The following is a 17,763-nucleotide window of genomic DNA, read 5'->3' as shown; positions in this document are numbered from 1 at the left end:
GCAGGGTTGTGGTCTCAGTAGCTCTTCTTTTTCGCCTTCGTCAATTGCGATCCTTGCATTCTTGGTTGCCATCATGCATCCTCCAGTCTAGAAATGGTGGTTGGAAAGATGACCCAGCTTGGTAAAACAAAGATCCTAGAGGTGTTTGTGTCACAAATAGTGAATGAGCATAACTATGTTGAGTCCCATACACTGATGGGATAACGAGTGTACTCTCCGTCGGTGCCTGGAACATATAAGACCTATACATTATTGTCAATATTTTCATTGTCAAAGGTGCCGATGGCATAGGTGTGTAATACATCGGGGACGAATGTATTACACTCCAATTTGATATATGACTAGAAGTAGAAAAATGTGGTGCAATATATGGTGCTTGTGTGAAGATTATAGGGTTAGAATACACAATAGAATAAGACAGTACATACTAACCGGTGGGTGGTATAGGCATCGATTCTGTGGTCGTCGGTGCTGGTTCTTACGTGGGCTCTAATAATGGACCTGCCTCGCTGGCCTTTGGATTTAAAGGGGGTCGTTGTGGCCTACTCATATGGGGATGCCAAGGCCTCGCTTCTTCTTCGTACAAATATGGTTTGCCATGGATCCTAGACCATGGCATGTACTTCGAATTGCATGCTAACTTCGGAATGATAATAGATTCACGAGTAGGTAAGAAATCATACCAATTATTCCACCTGTTGATATGTTGGGAGTGGAATACCAACCAATATCTCATCTGGCCACTGTAAGTTTATAGGATGCAGATCACTAAGGTCTTGAGGTGCCACAGGAATAGATTGTCGGAATCTAAACTGCCACAACACTTTATCAATCTTGTGCATCTTAATGGTAGCGTACACTACCAATGGGACCTTCACGTGCCAGATGTTGGGATTCACAAAGAATTCATCGGGGATGACTTCTCAAATTGTCGGATCCTCGTATGGTGTCCATTCAAACTATATTAACATGATAAAAACATTAACTATATATATACTACTAAATACGAAATAGACTACGTTAATATTATATAATTCAAATTTAAATAAAAAAATATCTCCGCTTCTAATCGCCGGTCTAATAGAAGCCGTATATCTTAAAGGTCAGTAGGTAATCCCACTTAACTTAGCCCATGGTTTCACCTATTTAAATAACTTGTCAGCATAATAATATTTATTTAAATAAATCTTATTATTAAAATGTCTACTAAATTTTATCTTGTTACGAGTGGGAATGTATACAAGTAGTTCGCTCGAGAACATAAAAATGAAAATTAGTACCGCGTCCATGATTGCAATAGTAAAATCCAACTACCAATTTTGATTTTTCCTAGTTGTGTCGCTCGACATATCTCTCGGTACAATGTTACCAACACGACAAACCTCCAACTGAAGTTTCAACAACCATCTTAGATGGACGAGTGTTCGTGACTTGTCCGGCATTAGGATACCCCTGATGATCTAAAGGATGTACGTCCAAGTGTGTCATTCTCTTTTGACTTCAGTCGAATCCTTATCCAGCGCGGCGAAAGTTGTTCTTAACCAAGCTATTTTGATCCGACCTCCGTAAATTGTTTCCGAAACTGAACCCAAAAGTTCACCACATATGCCTTGCCACTCACCAGACTAAACAGACCTGGTGACTACTGACCCATCCATGGTCAAACCCAACTGTAAATGCACGTCCTCTAGAGTGATAGTACACTCACCATATGGAAGATGAAATGTGTGCATCTCTGGTCTCCACCTCTCCACCAATGCGCCTACGAGTTTTGAGTCCAACTTACATCCCCGGCCTACAAGGGCCATGTGCCAAAAAACTGGTTTCCCTTAAATATGGTTCAATCGACGATGATGGAGGACCGAGTGGATTGCGGATATAGCATTGAAAAATTCGATATTTCGCCTATTTACGTAAAAAATCAAAATATTAAGTTAATATATAACAATGAAATAATAAATTAAATAAAAATTGAAATTTATTAAAATTTATTCTTACCATTTGCAATTGAATGACGAAAATGTACTTGTCATCATGATGGATTAGAGAATCGACCATTGCTAATTATATAGAACACTAATTAATTTAAAAATATATTTTCAGAAAATATTAATAAAAAATCTAATAGAAAATATAATTTAGATTTTTGAAAAAAAATTGAAAATTTGAAAGAATTTTGAGAGTGGTTTGAGAAATTGAGAGAATTTTGTGAGAAATGAGTAAGGGTGGGGGGTTTTATAGTTTTTTTTTACCATTGGAGAGGGGACAACAACTATTTAAAATAGTCGTTGGAAAAGTATCCATTGAGGGGAAAACGCTTCCAACTAGAAGTGTTTGGAAGCGTTTTACTAGTGACACACAAAAAGCACTTCCAGCTGAAATCGTTTTCCTAGATTTCACCTAAAAATACTTTCAGTCCTAAATCGGTCTATACCCATAAATATTTCAAAAATCAGCTTATTCTAGTAATTTTAAAAAAAAATCAGCATTTTTTTAGTAATTTAATCAGAAGTCATGATTCGGCCCATTGATGTGTATTCTTTGGAAAGAAAGGGCCATCGAAAGTCTATGATAGACCTAGACCTGCTTTTTACAATCAAATGAAACTTAAGAAAGCCTTGTTGGGACTCTCTCAGGCCTCAACGCTCCAATGGTTCACTTCTCACTCAAATAAAATCCAAAGGCCGAACTACGAAATTCTTCAGGCTGAAAAGCTTTTTTTTTTTTTAACGTGAAAAGCTTGTTACAAGTTAGTGAAAAAATAAATGGAAGACTCTCTACGACTCCAGAGCTTCGATCAACTCCCATCAGCTGCACAGTTTGCCTCTCAGATTGAATCTCGAAATGTTCCCGCCGTAATTTTTCTGTTTTCTCAACTTTTTGTTTCTTTTTTCCCTTTCTCTGTTCGTTTTTCGAGAAAAATTGGTCCGAACTTTTTTTTTCCTTTTGCTAATTTATATAAGCGGTAGTTGCTTCAATCTTAGTTCATTGATTTTTATTTCGTTTTGAAAGGTGTTCGTTGGATGCGTTAAGGACTGGAAAGCCGTTTCCAAGTGGAATCCTTCTAATGGAGGCCTCGGTTATCTGGAGGTTTGCTTATCCTTTTATAATTACTACAATTTTTATGCTCGCTTTTCGAGTCAAAATATTTTAAGTTGCTAGATTTTTAGTAAAATGGATAACGTTTTGGAAGTAAATAATATTTTTGTATATAATGTTGAAAGACATAATTATGCATTGAGTTTCAAATCTAGAAAAGTAGCACTAGTTTTACATTTGTTTTATTTACATCTGTGATAGTCTATTCAGTAAGTTAATTAATAGGCAAGAGCTTGAATTAGTGCGTTATACATGTTGGATATGGTTTCTAGAGTTACATTTTTTTAGTGGAATTGTGCATTTTATATATTCAATTAAAGTATTTATTTTAGTATTTTTCTTGTTTGAGTATAACTTTAGGAACGGGTAGGATCATTCATGGTGGAGGCTATGTTATCTCAAACTGCACCGGTGTTTTACGGTGATCTTAGAAGCCATGAGAGGGTAATTCACTAATTCTCATGTTCTTCATACACCGAGGCTTGTGATACATTTTCTCTCTTGGGTGGATGCGAGAATTATGATCAATTTGGTTTTGCATTTGTTTACAGGTTCCATTACCATTTTCCACTTTTATTGCCTTGTGTAAATGGCATAGGCAAAATGTCGGTAGTTCTTGCAGTATTAATTCTAATTCACAAGGGCATCAACTTGAAGAATCTGACACAGAGCAAGGCTGTTCACCATTTGTAGATGCTGCTCCAAAACAAATCTACCTAGCACAGGTCGCTACTCAAAGTTCTGTGATCACTGACGTCTCTGTTAACATTTTTTTCTGCTTTTGCTTTGTTTATTTAATATGTTGAGACCAGATGGATTTCACTTTTCCTGTGTGTCCTTCATTTCAATTTTCTTTTTAAGCATGAATGTAATTGTTGAATTTTTATACTTCCGATTCAGATTCCAATTATAAATGCTGAGAATGAAGAGAGAGTTCAATTGGAAACTCTACAGGAGGACATTCAGTTGGTCTGCATATTTCTTTCTCAACTGCTTGTTATTACTAGTTAGTTCTCTAAAGAAGAACTAGTAATGCTAGGAAATTCTTATTGCAACTGCTTGATTTGCACAGCCTGCAATTTTGGAGGAAAAAAATCTTTCTTCAATTAATTTGTGGATGAACATTGCTCAAGCTAGATCAAGTGCTCACTATGACCCTCACCATAATCTTCTATGTATAATCACTGGAAGAAAACAAGGTGCATCTTCTGTTTTTACAAATTAAATATATAGATTTGTTAGTTTTTTTGTTTCTCTTGGTCAGCTCTCTATAGATAGGTGTTCTCATTTGTAATCTGTAGAATCATAACTTTCATCAACATCCAGATTGGAGGATATGACATTCTAACTCATAAATTTGTATTGCCTAGCACATATCAGCTCTGGATATAGGACTGCTGTAACTTTCTTCTTATGCTTAATCATGAAAGGACCTTGCAGACCACAGCATGAATAAGGGATATTGTCCACGTGCTGGTGTTTGAGAATGCTTGTGTACAAGGCATACAATGACATTACATTTTTACTTCCTTCTAAGTCATTCATATATGGGATGACTGAATAAGGAATATTGTCCACATGCTGGTGTTTGAGTTTCATTATCTTACTCACGGTTTTTAAGTTGTTTGTAAATAAATACTGCAGACCCAAAAACCCTAGCTGAGGTAGTCCTTTTTTCCTTTGTAAGCCATAATGGTCCGTTTCTATCTGCTTTACTTGTCATTGATTGTTAACAAGAATACACGTCTTTCACCTAGCTTGTCTTCCTTTCTTGATCAACGCATTTATTATGTGAGTAATATTAGAACGAGTTTTTGTTTTCTTGATGAACTATATGGCGTTGCAGTTGTTTTATGGCCCCCTTCTGCAAGTCCTATGCTATATCCCATGCCTATATATGGGGAGGCCTCAAACCATAGGTATGCTACTTTGTCTATCTGCATCAAGAACCTAACTTTCCTTCTATTTTGCTTTTTTTGAACTACTCTGATTATGAAAAAGGAATGCTTGGCTGGCAACATGATTGACTTTCAAATTTACTTTCTTAGCATGTTAAAATGTTTGATGTCTTTAACATTATCTATGCTCTTTGGTTGGTTCTTTTTTTTTTTTTTTTTTTTTTTGGGGGGGACTGTCTTGGCAGCTCTGTTGCTTTGGAAAACCCTGATTTTTCAATTCATCCAAGAGCACAATGTTCCATGGAATACTCTCAGAAGGTTACTCTTCAAGCGGGAGATGCACTTTTCATTCCCGAAGGCTGGTAAGATTAAGCTCTTATTTTTTATAAAAACATCATCTTTACAGGCTTCTCTTCCCTTCTCTTTTTGCTTGGCCTATAAGTTCCAGCATAAGATTGATTCTTTTTTATTTATTTATTCTCTCTCTCTAGAAGCTCAGCAACATCTTAGTTATAAATTACTGAGAGCATCCACTCTCTTCGTTAATGATCTTAGATTTGATTGAGTGTAGTCAAGCTAGTGCTGTCAGATTCGCACTAATGGTTTGAAGTTAGATATTCCAGTAATGATTTTGATTTGGAATTCAAACTTTTCTTTATGAGAATGGAAAGCAAGAGTGATCTGTGCCTTTTTTTTTTTTTTAACTAGAATATTTGTGACCGTACATTCAACAATACTAGCTAATGTGATCTGTGCTTTTTCACATTTACTCAGGCTGGTGGATCGCTTAAAACATTATCTCCTCTTCCATTTTTCAAGTTTGAAAATTTCATTTCCTAAGAAATGTTTGCTTGTTATTCCTCATTTGCAAGTTTTATCTCCTTTTGAACTAGAGTTTCAAAGACATCCAATCCTACTTAGTTTGTTGTAAATGAAAAAACAAAATATGGAAAAATCTCTTTTTGATGCTACCAATACTTCAAACATACCCTCATTTCTCTCACTGGTTATATTCATGAGAGAAATGTTGAATTTGGAAGCAACCCCATTGCTTTGATGCCTAAGCACTTTGCTTTTAGATAATAGCTACTGTTTTGGATGGGAAAAACAAAATTCGAAGTAAAGTTGCTTTCTGGTGCAAGTCAATATAGTATCTTTCTGTTGATGCCTTGACGGATGTGGTAGAGAATCATAAAAGCTGCAGTGAATGAACAAAGCATATACTGTGAGGTATCTCATAATAAGACAGTGTAAAACTTGTTGAGTAGAATTAAGTTGTGGAGTAGAATTAACAATGAACTAGAAGTGTTGTACTGGAGCTACACTTTCTTTTGTACTGCATTGAACTTGGTGATTTTTGTTTCCTATTGATACAGGTTCCACCAAGTAGATAGCGATGAGTTGACTATTGCTGTTAATTATTGGTGGCGCTCCAGCATAATGTCTAGCTTGGCAGACCACATGGATGCATATTATTTGCGCAGAATACTTAGAAGGTAGCTGTGGATCATCATCTTTTAAAATGTTTTGGCTTCTTATAGTTTATCCCTCCCCCCCTTAGAAAACGAATCTGTTATTGCTATTGGTATTATTATCTGACTTGAGTTTATGTTGCTCATGGAATGAACCTGTTGTATGAAGATTGACAGACAGAGAAATGGTATGTACACTGCTATACTATTTGTTGCAGTTATATTTTTAAGTCTTGATCAGCACAACACTACTCTTGTCTGGTCATTTTGACATTCTATGATACACCATATGCTTAACAGTGGATCTTTTTTTTCCTGGCTTGTTATTTCTATCCAAATTATAGGTTTGAGTTTGCACAACTTGCATCTCTCATCAGGATTGTCTTTTCAGATCCTTTTTTTTGGTTTAATGGTTCATTTGCAACAAAAGAGCCTGTTTTCTTTGAATTTGGGTTAAAATCTTTATAGCTGTAGGGGAAGCATGAATTTTATGTTGGCAAATATGATTCTTCATCTGCTTTTTTGAACCTGTTTTTTTAAATATCATAAATTCTTAATGAGATAAATCAAATCATCTCATAAAGTTAATTAAGTTAAAGCTTCAGTGAGTTTCAGATATCTTACTGTCAATTGATCCTTGACTAGTATGGACTGGACCATGATAAATGATGCATTAGGCAGCACTAGTTAATGCAATGGACAACATTGTACATTTTTTACCGGTTATACTGTATTCCTGAGGATTTACATGTACTAAACTCTCTGCTTTTTCTGATGGTACTTTCCTTTTTGTTTCCCATGTCTATCAATTAATGTGTTGTGTATTTTATTTTGAAACTAGGACAGGATCAAGTGCTTCTGAAGGGTTCTACTCCTACGTGGAGACTGGAGAGTAAGCCACATCTTCTGTGTGATGAACGTTAGATTCTGATAAGCATGCAGACTTGTGCCAAAAACAAGAGAAGATAAACATGCTGAGAAACTGATTATTTTTCAGCCATGATTAAACTTGATAACTTTTTCCCCAGGTAATGTAGACCATAGCTTGGATCAGGCTGGGCAGAGCAAGGATTTGAAAAGGAAAGAACAAGAACAACATAGCCTTCTTTTGCATGAATTGAGACCCTGTGCTCTCCAGGCCCTTCATGAACTGGTTGCTTTAGTTCATGACCGTGTTAATGCTTCTGATCAAAATCAACCAGTGTCGTCTGATTCAACAAATGGATTGATGTGTTCTAAGACAAATGAGCAAGATAAAACTTTAACAACTGAAATATTTCATTTAGAAGAAGATCCTGTAGCTAAAAATCTTTGGATCCTTGAACCAGGCATCTTTAAGGATATTTTTGTTGCCATGGCGGTGAGTTTGCAATCTCCTATAAGCATTTTTACACTTTCACTATGCACCTAGAATTTTCATTAATTCTATTTTAAATTTTGATGAGTTTGGAAGAAATATTATTATTTTTATTTTAAAATTGAAGGAGTTATGTTGGGGATTTTTATGTCACATACTAGATTTGGTGCTTGTCTAAGTGAGGCTTCTGTTCTAACATTTGTGGAAAACTAAATATGAGAAAGATGGATTCTACTTGAAGGAATTTAAGAAAACAACAGCATAATGAATGGGTTACCCATCTCAGTTTATTTTAAATTGTCTTGGTTTCTTTCAATATGCCTTGATGGTTTTCTTTGTTGCTCTTACTTTTTATGAAGGAATGCTTATTTGTTTGTTTGTTTGTATCGTTTTCCAGCATAACTTCCCCAGAACTTTGGAAGCTCTAGTACTGCACTTACTTTCACCAGTGGGGGCGGAAGTCCTTACACGGAAGTTTGATGAGATAGATCAGCAGAACACCGAAGAAAATCGGTACGTGTCAATTATTCTTGGAGTCAATCCTGATTTAGTTGTTCTTTGCTATGTAGTTGCTTTGGCATCAGTATTATTCTTTTTCATGGTTTCAGGAACAAATTCTACCAGATATTCTATGGGGTATTTGATAACCAATTTGCAGCAATGGATGCTATTTTAAATGGGAAAGAATCATTTGCACGCCAGGTGATGCATTGACCCTTTTGAACTTTTTCTTCCAAAGAAATTAAGTATTTACCAGTTTATGATATAGATTTGGGACATCATCTGCTATGAGATATATCTATAAGACAAACCTTTCTGCTCAAATTCAAGTCCAACAAATGTTTTGAATTCAGTTTTCTTCTGTCGGTGAGGAGGTAGAGGTGGGTGGCTTGAGTTTATTGGAGGAATAATTGCAATCTTCATCCTGAACTACATGTTGATTAATCTAAATTTGTTTTTCTGAGGAAATTATATAGTCAGGCCAACATTGTTTTTTTAACATGATATGCCTAATTTGGAGCTGCATAAAGCAGCAAAAAGAATATTTTCGTTACAGTTTTCTGATCCTCTTCACCATTGAAGACCTTCTTTCATCCCCCCTACCTTTCCTCTTAGTGACACTTCTTCTCATTTGTTCTTTATTCTTTTCCGTCATTACTTCTTCAGCAGGTTGGTATGTTCTTTAGCTAGTTTGTGTTTCTGTTCCCACAAGACATCCAATAGGAAGTTTTGCTGAACTATGATGCTTCATACTCTCAACACAGTCTAAATTCTGAACTTTGCATTCTTAGCCTTATTATTTTCTAGCGCAGGCATTCAAAAATGTGTTGGATAAATACGTAGGAGGGAACTTTGATGTACCAAAACTGAGTGTTGGGCGAGACATCTCATGACGCAATATTCTTCTTTAGGTAATTGGTTCCATGGAGATCTGAGGATAGAAATTGATGCATATTTCATCTCAGAAGCTTTCTATTGCAATCGGTGCTTCTACATGTAAGTCTTCAACAAATTTGTAGAATACAAATCATTTCAAAACTCTTACGATCTAAACTACAAAGCTCTTACTGTTGCATTAGATGATTTCTCCATTAAGACACTATATATAGCTTCACATAAACAACAACTTTAGGTTAGGAATCCTCTTGTACGTAACCTAGATGAAAATGGTAACTATATTTTGCTAAATTCTAAAATTTTTTTATTGATGAAAATAGCAAGTATTGATGAAAATGAGCTTTGACAGTTATTGCCTTAAGCAACACGGTAGAATGATGCTTTTTATATGCATTTCATGTTTTGTCCATGTTAGGCTTTGAACTTGATAATTGTCCTCACATTGGGGCCTAAACTAGGCAACCGCTTTTACATTGGGGTTTGAACTTTTTTTTTTTTAAATTAGTCCTTGAACTTGGCAAATGTTTCCGTGAGGGCCAAAACTTGGCAATTATTCTCATATTGAGATTTAAACTATAAGGTTTTCAAGGAAATATCAGTGACTAAATTGAACAAAAAAAGTTCAGGTCCCAATGTAGACAAAATTGCCAAGTTTAGGGCCTAACATAGATATAAAAAAGTTCAAGCCCCAGAATTGGAACAATTGCCAAGTTCAGGGCCTACTTTGGACAAAAAAAAGTTTAGGCTCCAATTTGGGAATAGTTGCCAAGTTTAGGTCCCAAAAAGTGATTAACCTTTTTTTTATCTGTAGTGCGATTGTTAATACTGAGGGGAGGGGTGTGGAAAAGAGGGATTTGCAGCTGAAGGTAAAACAAAAGGAAAGCATAGAAAAGAAGGGTTTGGTAATTATTAGAAAAAGCGCAGAAGTAAGGTATGCTGAGATGAGATTCCCTGATGTAATATGACATATAGAATATAATATTCAAACTCCTATTGAGAGAGAGAGAGAAGAGAGGTGAATTATTGCATGTTTAGATATACTCATAAACAGTGAACTACTTTGAACTATTTTCATTAATCCAAATGCTGTCTCTGTTTGAATGTACTAGAATACTAGCAAGGATTTGTTTTACGTTTCCTCCTTTTGCCCTTTTGGTGGTTAAAGTTGTTAAAAGAGTAAATGGTAATTGGTCTCCCATATGTTACTGTAAAGCAAAGTTGACCTACTGTTTGTCTCTCTCTGTTCTGAGGCTCAGTTTGGTACATTTGAACTATTCACAGCTCTCAATAAAATAAATAAATTTATATAGACTGAGCAAGTAGCACATTAAGTGTTATAGCTACAGTTTTATTCTGTTCTTGCAATGAAAGCAAGTAGATGTTGTGAACCAGAAGAGGCCCAATAAATTATATACATATTGTGAAATAAGAATTACAATTAGAATTGATTATTATAAAGTAATTATTTATGAATCTAGATCATAATAAATTTAGATATAACTCACATGATTTTGTACCTACATAACAACTAAATTAAGCCTTCATTCCAATTTCAAAACTTCAACCTTATAGCGCTAAGAGTACAGCATCAATAGAAAATTGGTAGAGGAGGAAGGGTCATCAAGGAATATACATATACATAAACTAAATTTGTTCATTCAAACTTTCAAAGTTGTATCTAAACATCTTTCTTATTTTTCTTTTGTAGCCTCTCCCTCCCCTATTTAGAAAAAGTTATAAGTTTTCAAATTTTTAAAATTTAAAATTTATGTCTATCCACTTCCATCCGGTCCTTATATCTAACTCGTTTGGTATCTGAGCCAAGAAAGAACATATAATTCTATTTGTTTTAAATATTTTTGAGTTTTGGTTTAACTGTTTTTATTAATGTATTATCATTTTTATTGAGTATTGATACATAAACCAGTTAGCCATGGGTTAGACGTGTTAAAGACCAAGACGTGCTAAAGACCAACTATCCCTATATGCAGTTTTAGTTATCCAAAAATTTTGATATTAGAATCCTTTGTTGGAAATCCGAAACAAAAAGATTTTTGCTTTGCTTAGGAGAACCAATTCTCAAGGGTCTGACCAAACCTCCGATAACATTGTCAATGAACAATAACATTATGAAAATGTTCCCTATATGCAGTTAGCCATGGGTTAGACGTGTTAAAGACCAAGACGTTGTAAAGACCAACTATCCCTATATGCAGTTTTAGTTATCCAAAAATTTTGATATTAGAATCCTTTGTTGGAAATCCGAAACAAAAAGATTTTTGCTTTGTTTAGGAGAACCAATTCTCAAGGGTCTAACCAAACCTCCGATAACACTGTTAATGAACAATAACATTATGAAAATGTTCCCCAAAGATGTGACAATTGAACTCTTTCGAGAGTTCCAAAAATCCAAATGAAAAAAAATAATATTTGAAACTTTAAATGTCTTTTGAAGTTATGTAATAAAAACAAAAGAAAAAAGTTTATCTATCTAAAAGGAATATGAAACTATTATTAGATAGAGTCGTCTTCAATAAGCTTAAGGAACAAAATTATAAACATATCCATTTTGGATTAGTCCAAGTCGATGTTAAACCACTTAAGGTCAGTTTGGCAATGCTTTTGAAAAGTGCTTTTGAAAAGTGCTTTTAAAAAGTGCTGTGAAAAGGTGCTTTTGAGAAGTGCTTTTGAAAAATTTAAGTGTTTGGTATTGCTGTTAAAAAGTACTTTTATGAAGTAAAATGTCTATTTTAGACATGATATTATAAAGTAATAGATATGTATTTAAATAATGTTTAAATTAGTTAATATTATGATATTTTAGCAAAAATATAAAAATAATTTATTATTACTTATTATTAATATTTTATTATATTATTAATATTTTAATATATAATATTAATTTTAAATATTTATAAGTAATTAATATTGATTAATTATTAAATTTAATTAGAATATATAAACTATATTTAAATATTTAAATATAATAATTAAATATTTGCAATTAGATATTGACACAATTGTATTATTTTAAAAATTATTTTATATTTTTAATTAATACTTTTAACATATTTGTAAAACTCATATTAGATATTAACATAACATAGAAAACATAAACCTAACAAATTAAAATATTACATATATTTGGATTAAAGTTTCAAAAAGGGATAATATTTATCTACCAAATATAAATACTAAAATTTTATAATAGCATTTACAATTTAAAGTGAATTCATTAAACTAGAAGCTATAGCATCTCTTGTTAATTCCATTTCAAAACCACTTGAATTGCTTGATTCACCATCATCATCACCATCATCATCGTCGTCGTCATCATCATCACTTTCTCGACCATGCGTATTTTCTGAATCAATAGTATTCTCATATGCCCAGTTAATATCTTCGTATTTCATAAAATCTGTATCATTTCGACCGACATGTTTTCGGATAAAATTGTGTATCGTCATTGTAGCAACAACGATCATCGTTTGCTTTTCAAAACTATAACTTGGCATATCCCTTAAAATGGCCCATTTTTTTTCAAAACACCAAAAGTTCGTTTAATCACACTACGTAATGATGAATGTGAATGATTGAATATCTCTTCTTTACTAGACACCGGTCTACCTCTACGAAAGTCAGGTAAATGATATCGCTAACCTCTATATGGTCCAAGATAACCTTTCATTTGAGGATATCCAGAATCAACAAGATAATATTTTCCTACATGTCATAATATAACAAACAATTAATTCAAGAATTTTTTTTATAAAAATTATCAATTAAAGAACTTATACTTTATTTTTTTTTAAAAATCACATATAAATAAAATATCTACCCATTTGGTGGGTGCGGAAATTTGTATTTTGGATCTCGAATTGCATCAAGAAATATTCTAGTGTCATGTGCCGATCCTTCCCATCCAGTCATGACAAAGGTGAAACACATATTAAAATCACATACTGCCATAACATTTTGAGTTGGGATACCTTTTCTTCCAATATGGGGAATTTGTTCATTTGGTGGAAGAATAGCGGCAATATGAGTACCATCAATTGCACCTATGCAATCCTGAACAAATAACCATATTAGTCTCGTGCATGTTTTTAGTCGACCAAAAATATTAAAAATATAATAAGATAAAATTAAATTTTAACCTTAAAATGCGGCATATATCTAGAATCATTATGTATTTGTTCAGGTATTGAGCTAAAGAAAGGATCTTCGGGTGCAATTAGATCAGTGGCCATCCTTGAAACTTTCTCAAGCACAATTGCAAAGTATCGACTTATTGTTGATCCAGACCTTTGAAATCTTTCTCGACATTAGGAAACTTTTGCACCGGTGCCCAAGATGTATAAAAAAATTCCCAACATTTCACTAGAAGATATGTTTCTTGAAGTTTGCAAGTTGTATCTTGTCTCCAAAACTCTCAACAAACTTGTGAATACCATTTTAGACATCCTAAAATTAATCATACAACGTGATTCGTGACCGTTAAAGATCTGTCGAATCCATGTCTCACCTGACTGTTTTGAATTCATGCATGGTTGCTTTAATATATACTTCTCGTAATATAATTGCACGGAAGAAGATGCAACAACAAATAATTGGTTAAAACATTCCATGCGTTGTAAAATCTCTTTCTTTTCCCTTTCATCATCATTTTCATCACCGCTGTAATTCTCAACTATACTCATCACCTGTGAAAAAATTTGAACATCTAAAATCATATATAAACAATTATTGATAAAACTAATTTAGTATAAATAAGTAGAACATAAATCAATATCCAAATACCAAACATAAACAACTATTAATAAAACTAGATTACACATAAATAAGTAGAACATAAATTCAATATCCAAAAACCAAACATAAACAACCATTGGTAAAACTAGATTACACATAAATAAGTAGAACATAAATTCAATATCCAAAAATCAAACATAAATAACTATTGATAAAATTAGTTTAACATTTTTAGTCGACCACATAATAGATATCTCCGAACCCTAGAAGATCAGAAAATTTTCAACTATCTTCCATTTCCGTCTTAAGCCACAAAGCTCTAATCTTGGGATTAATTGATAAAAACATAATTCGCTTGTCCTTATTGAGCAATAATCTAAGTGCGAAAAAGTATAGCGGACTAGCCAGAACTTCTTCCGACATCTTTGTCGAGCACTTTGACCGCTTGTGGAATACCATATGGATCCATAACAGAGTCAAACTAGATGTGGCTTGACTCATATTGTCAGTTGCATTGCATAATTTTTCTATTTGACTGGACAATCTTGCAGCCCCTTCAATTTGCTTTGAGGATTTCTTTCTTCCAGTCTTAAAATGTGAACTTGATATCTCAGGGTTTTTTCTTTTTTGACCGTTTCCATCAATTTGAACATCATTTGAAATGTGAACATCATTTGAAATGTGAACATCATTTAAAATGTGAACATCATTTCTCACATTTTCTTCATCATCCTCTTCATGTATTTCATTATTAACATTTTCAAAAAAATCACTACGGAGTGTACCAGAAGAAGGTGCCCATGCTTTATCACCTGTTGCAACTATTCCCATAAACATTTGGTCCAACTTCCCTTCGAATTCAGGATCAATGCCCAATGTTCTAAATTTTTGAGCTTCAGGCACAACCTACATATCAAATAATAGTTTAATAACAGTAATTATCAATAAACTCATAAATAAGAAAAAAAATATTCAGAATTATTAATGTATCTTTAGCCTACTCTCCCACCAATCATCCGATGCATCGACGGTTCTTTTAATAGGATTCCACCCTAGACCAGTATCTTCACCTTTAAGTTTCTTCCAAGCTTTCCATTCTTTTTTTAGGGCATCCCACCTATTTTTAAGTTGTCTTTGTGAAAAAGCCTTGCCCGTTTCTTTCTCAAAGTTGATCATTATTTTCAACCATCCATCTTTTGTGAAATGAGTACCAGGCCTATTGCCTTTCAATATCTCTTTAATACAAATATCACAAAATGTTTCTGTCAATCTCTTATCCCACACTGCTTTCACTTTTTCACCACTAACTTCAATCGCCGACGTACTCATCTATTTTGTATACGAATAGATTCGTTTCAGCCAGTAAAGCAATCAAGAAAATCAAATGTCACAAAAGTATATTTTTTTACATGTGTATCAAAATCAAGATAGGATCCTAAGATTTTTTTTCTCAATCAAAATCAAATTTCCAAGACCTAAATAATAATCAAGAAAGAGAACACAACTAATAATAGCATCAAACACAATTAAACCATGCAGCTTCAATGGCAAAACAAGCATACTAATAAAACATAGAGAGGTTGTTTAACACTAAAACATATACAAGCTAATACTAGGGTAATCACGCGCATAAGATAATATATATAAATATATGGTCATAGTATAAAAATATTACAGTCAATATGTAAATATATATGGTCATAGTCTAAACCAATGGAGAAAAGGATAGAGGGATCGTTTGTCTTGCAAGAATGATTCATGGTTAGATATAAATATATAAATATATATTGGGTTCATTGACTACAGCAAAAATAGTTTGGGCTTTTGATTTCAGTCTTACAGATTTTAAACCATTAACTTATATATATACCATTAGCAAAGTTCAAATTAATCCAATTTTCATGAGCAGGGATGTTATGATTACTAGCTTTTCGGGTTTAAATATTTTACGTTCATTTGATTTTTATAAATAAAAGTTTTATATAACACATATAGGTGAATATTTAGTATATTGACAATATACTTTTTTCATACCTTAAAATTTTGATATATGTTTCATTTTTTTATCAAACATGTTTTTTTTAACATTTATTTTAAATATTTTATACTTATCAACTCCCTAACCTTACTTTTTTTTACCATAATTCATCGTATCTGTGGGGACAAAATTATTTTAAATAATAATTTTAGAATATGTCAGTATTGCTAAAAAGTGAAGATCCTTACAGTTTAATCCCTTAATAAATAAATAAATAAATAACGATAATCTTTGGTTTATAAAATCATAATGGAAGAACAAAATGCAATTAAGTAAAACCTACAACTTCCATGACTAAAATCATACACAATAGAACATCATTTCAATTTAGGCATTTATATATGTATATATATATCAAGTAGTTTAGCAAAATGGATTAAAGAAAAAAGTACCTAAACAGGTATTGGTAATATTCTAATATTAGAAATCATTTTATCAACCGACCTAGAAAATCCATACCATTTCTGCGAGTTGACATTGTGTGAGAATGCTAAGCGTGCAGATGTAAAAACTAGAAGCCAAAGAAAGCTAAAGGAAGCTGCAATCAAATCTTTGAGCCTTCGGTAATAGCAAGCACGGCACAAAAAGGAAAAAATGACTTTTTTCTCAAGAGGGTATCCAACTATCTCCCAACTAAAGGAAAATGAAAGGTGAGCCAATTCCAAAGAAAAATAACATTAAACTAAAGGAAGAAATTTTAGAACTTTTTTTGTGCCAAATTTGTGAGACCAAATTTCTAATTACACAAACTACCAGATTATCATAGGATGTCAGATTATTGCAAAGACATCTCCAACTAGACAACTAGATGAGCATCTAAAGATTCTAAGGATCAGTTATATTTTTTAATTGAGAGCAAAAGATTGACAAATGCGAAACAAACAATGCACCTGCGCAGCATGATTGATGGAGGCACAATGAGTACTCCTTTGACAAAGAAATATACTAATACATCGGTAAAATAAACGATAGAAAGAAACCAAAGTTTTGATACCTCCAGCGACATGCATCAAAAAGTGAGGTGGGTACTTATCAAATATTTTATATGAAATGGTTTGTAATTGAGTTAAAATCCAAACAAGAAGTTTTACACATATGCTTACAAAATCCAGTGATTGATTGCTTGCACATTTATGACATACTATCAGCATAAAAATTGATTTCTTGTTTAGATCATTTTTTTGACAGAAAACTCAATTTGTATACTTTATTATTTAACTTAATACAAAGGAACTGTAAGGATTCGTCAATTGGGTTTTGCTGGGTCATCAAAGATTGAAGATTGTTATCAGATGAGGAATCGTAGAGAGGAACCAAAGGAAGATCAAAATGGAAGTGCTCATTGAATGTATCAGGCAGAACAGATATATTGTAAGACATTTGAAAACCCAATTGGCTATGTTAAAAGAAAGATAGTTTCTTAGCTGCGGCATCTACAAAACAAACACCATCTGGTTTTTGGCTACTGAACATAAGCTTTTAAAAATTTTCATTAAAGTGAATTCATTGTTGTAGTATCACATAGATATCTACCACACAAATGCAAGCCAGTATTAGACCATCACAGATTATTTTATGAACAGTAAAAACACAGCAGCAGGTTACAATGTTTCTCTTTTAAGCATAATCCTTGCCAAAGTACCAAAGATGAAAAGGATAAAACCTTGAATATGAAGCAAAACAACAGTTGCAGAGATGTTGAGAAGCTCGAATATGAAGAAAAATAGGATGCCCAGCTGAAAAAAAAAA

At 33.1% G+C, this 17,763-nt stretch overlaps 2 protein-coding genes across 3 annotated transcripts; one reads left to right on the top strand and one right to left on the bottom strand.

Moving 5' to 3' along the window:
* The first annotated feature begins 2,613 nt into the window (after positions 1 to 2,613).
* Positions 2,614 to 10,335, top strand: LOC108467515 (lysine-specific demethylase JMJ31). 2 transcript variants are annotated; one of them, XM_053031925.1, is made up of 16 exons: positions 2,614 to 2,855; positions 3,013 to 3,090; positions 3,460 to 3,543; positions 3,651 to 3,824; positions 4,000 to 4,068; positions 4,172 to 4,298; positions 4,946 to 5,018; positions 5,243 to 5,359; positions 6,374 to 6,493; positions 6,639 to 6,657; positions 7,316 to 7,361; positions 7,498 to 7,829; positions 8,224 to 8,339; positions 8,435 to 8,528; positions 9,239 to 9,323; positions 10,036 to 10,335. In XM_053031925.1, exons 1-15 carry the CDS (start codon positions 2,766 to 2,768, stop codon positions 9,260 to 9,262), a joined length of 1,563 nt encoding a protein of 520 aa, XP_052887885.1. In that variant the 5' UTR covers positions 2,614 to 2,765; the 3' UTR covers positions 9,263 to 9,323; positions 10,036 to 10,335. The 2 variants fall into 2 exon arrangements, with proteins under 2 accessions (XP_052887885.1, XP_052887884.1); XM_053031924.1 differs by having other exon boundaries at positions 9,140 to 9,323.
* Positions 10,336 to 12,445: 2,110 nt separating this feature from the next.
* On the bottom strand, positions 12,446 to 15,305 carry LOC108468336 (uncharacterized). Its single transcript, XM_053032102.1, has 6 exons — positions 15,006 to 15,305; positions 14,382 to 14,882; positions 13,750 to 13,927; positions 13,214 to 13,285; positions 12,885 to 12,947; positions 12,446 to 12,642 (listed from the first exon to the last, which is right to left on the bottom strand). Exons 1-6 carry the CDS (start codon positions 15,303 to 15,305, stop codon positions 12,446 to 12,448), a joined length of 1,311 nt encoding a protein of 436 aa, XP_052888062.1.
* Between the last annotated feature and the right edge of the window lie 2,458 nt (positions 15,306 to 17,763).

The sequence above is a fragment of the Gossypium arboreum genome, chromosome 8 (genome assembly GCF_025698485.1).
Source record: "Gossypium arboreum isolate Shixiya-1 chromosome 8, ASM2569848v2, whole genome shotgun sequence".
In the NCBI taxonomy this organism is placed as follows: domain Eukaryota; kingdom Viridiplantae; phylum Streptophyta; class Magnoliopsida; order Malvales; family Malvaceae; genus Gossypium; species Gossypium arboreum.
Note: the sequence above shows the minus strand (reverse complement) of the source record. Positions and strands in the feature narration are given on the sequence as shown.

What these genes read in the sequence shown, in the direction of transcription:
- LOC108467515 (XM_053031924.1), top strand. Translation starts at nt 2,766, where the DNA reads ATGGAAGACTCTCTACGACTCCAGAGCTTCGATCAACTCCCATCAGCT. An exon ending in GGGGAGGCCTCAAACCATAG is followed by an intron (nt 5,019 to 5,242) that starts GTATGCTACTTT and finishes CTGTCTTGGCAG; the next exon opens with CTCTGTTGCTTTGGAAAACC. An exon ending in ATATTTTTGTTGCCATGGCG is followed by an intron (nt 7,830 to 8,223) that starts GTGAGTTTGCAA and finishes ATCGTTTTCCAG; the next exon opens with CATAACTTCCCCAGAACTTT.
- LOC108468336 (XM_053032102.1), bottom strand. Translation starts at nt 15,305, where the DNA reads ATGAGTACGTCGGCGATTGAAGTTAGTGGTGAAAAAGTGAAAGCAGTG. An exon ending in CATGAATTCAAAACAGTCAG is followed by an intron (nt 13,286 to 13,749) that starts GTGAGACATGGA and finishes AGGATTGCATAG; the next exon opens with GTGCAATTGATGGTACTCAT. An exon ending in TCCCCATATTGGAAGAAAAG is followed by an intron (nt 12,948 to 13,213) that starts GTATCCCAACTC and finishes TATGACATGTAG; the next exon opens with GAAAATATTATCTTGTTGAT.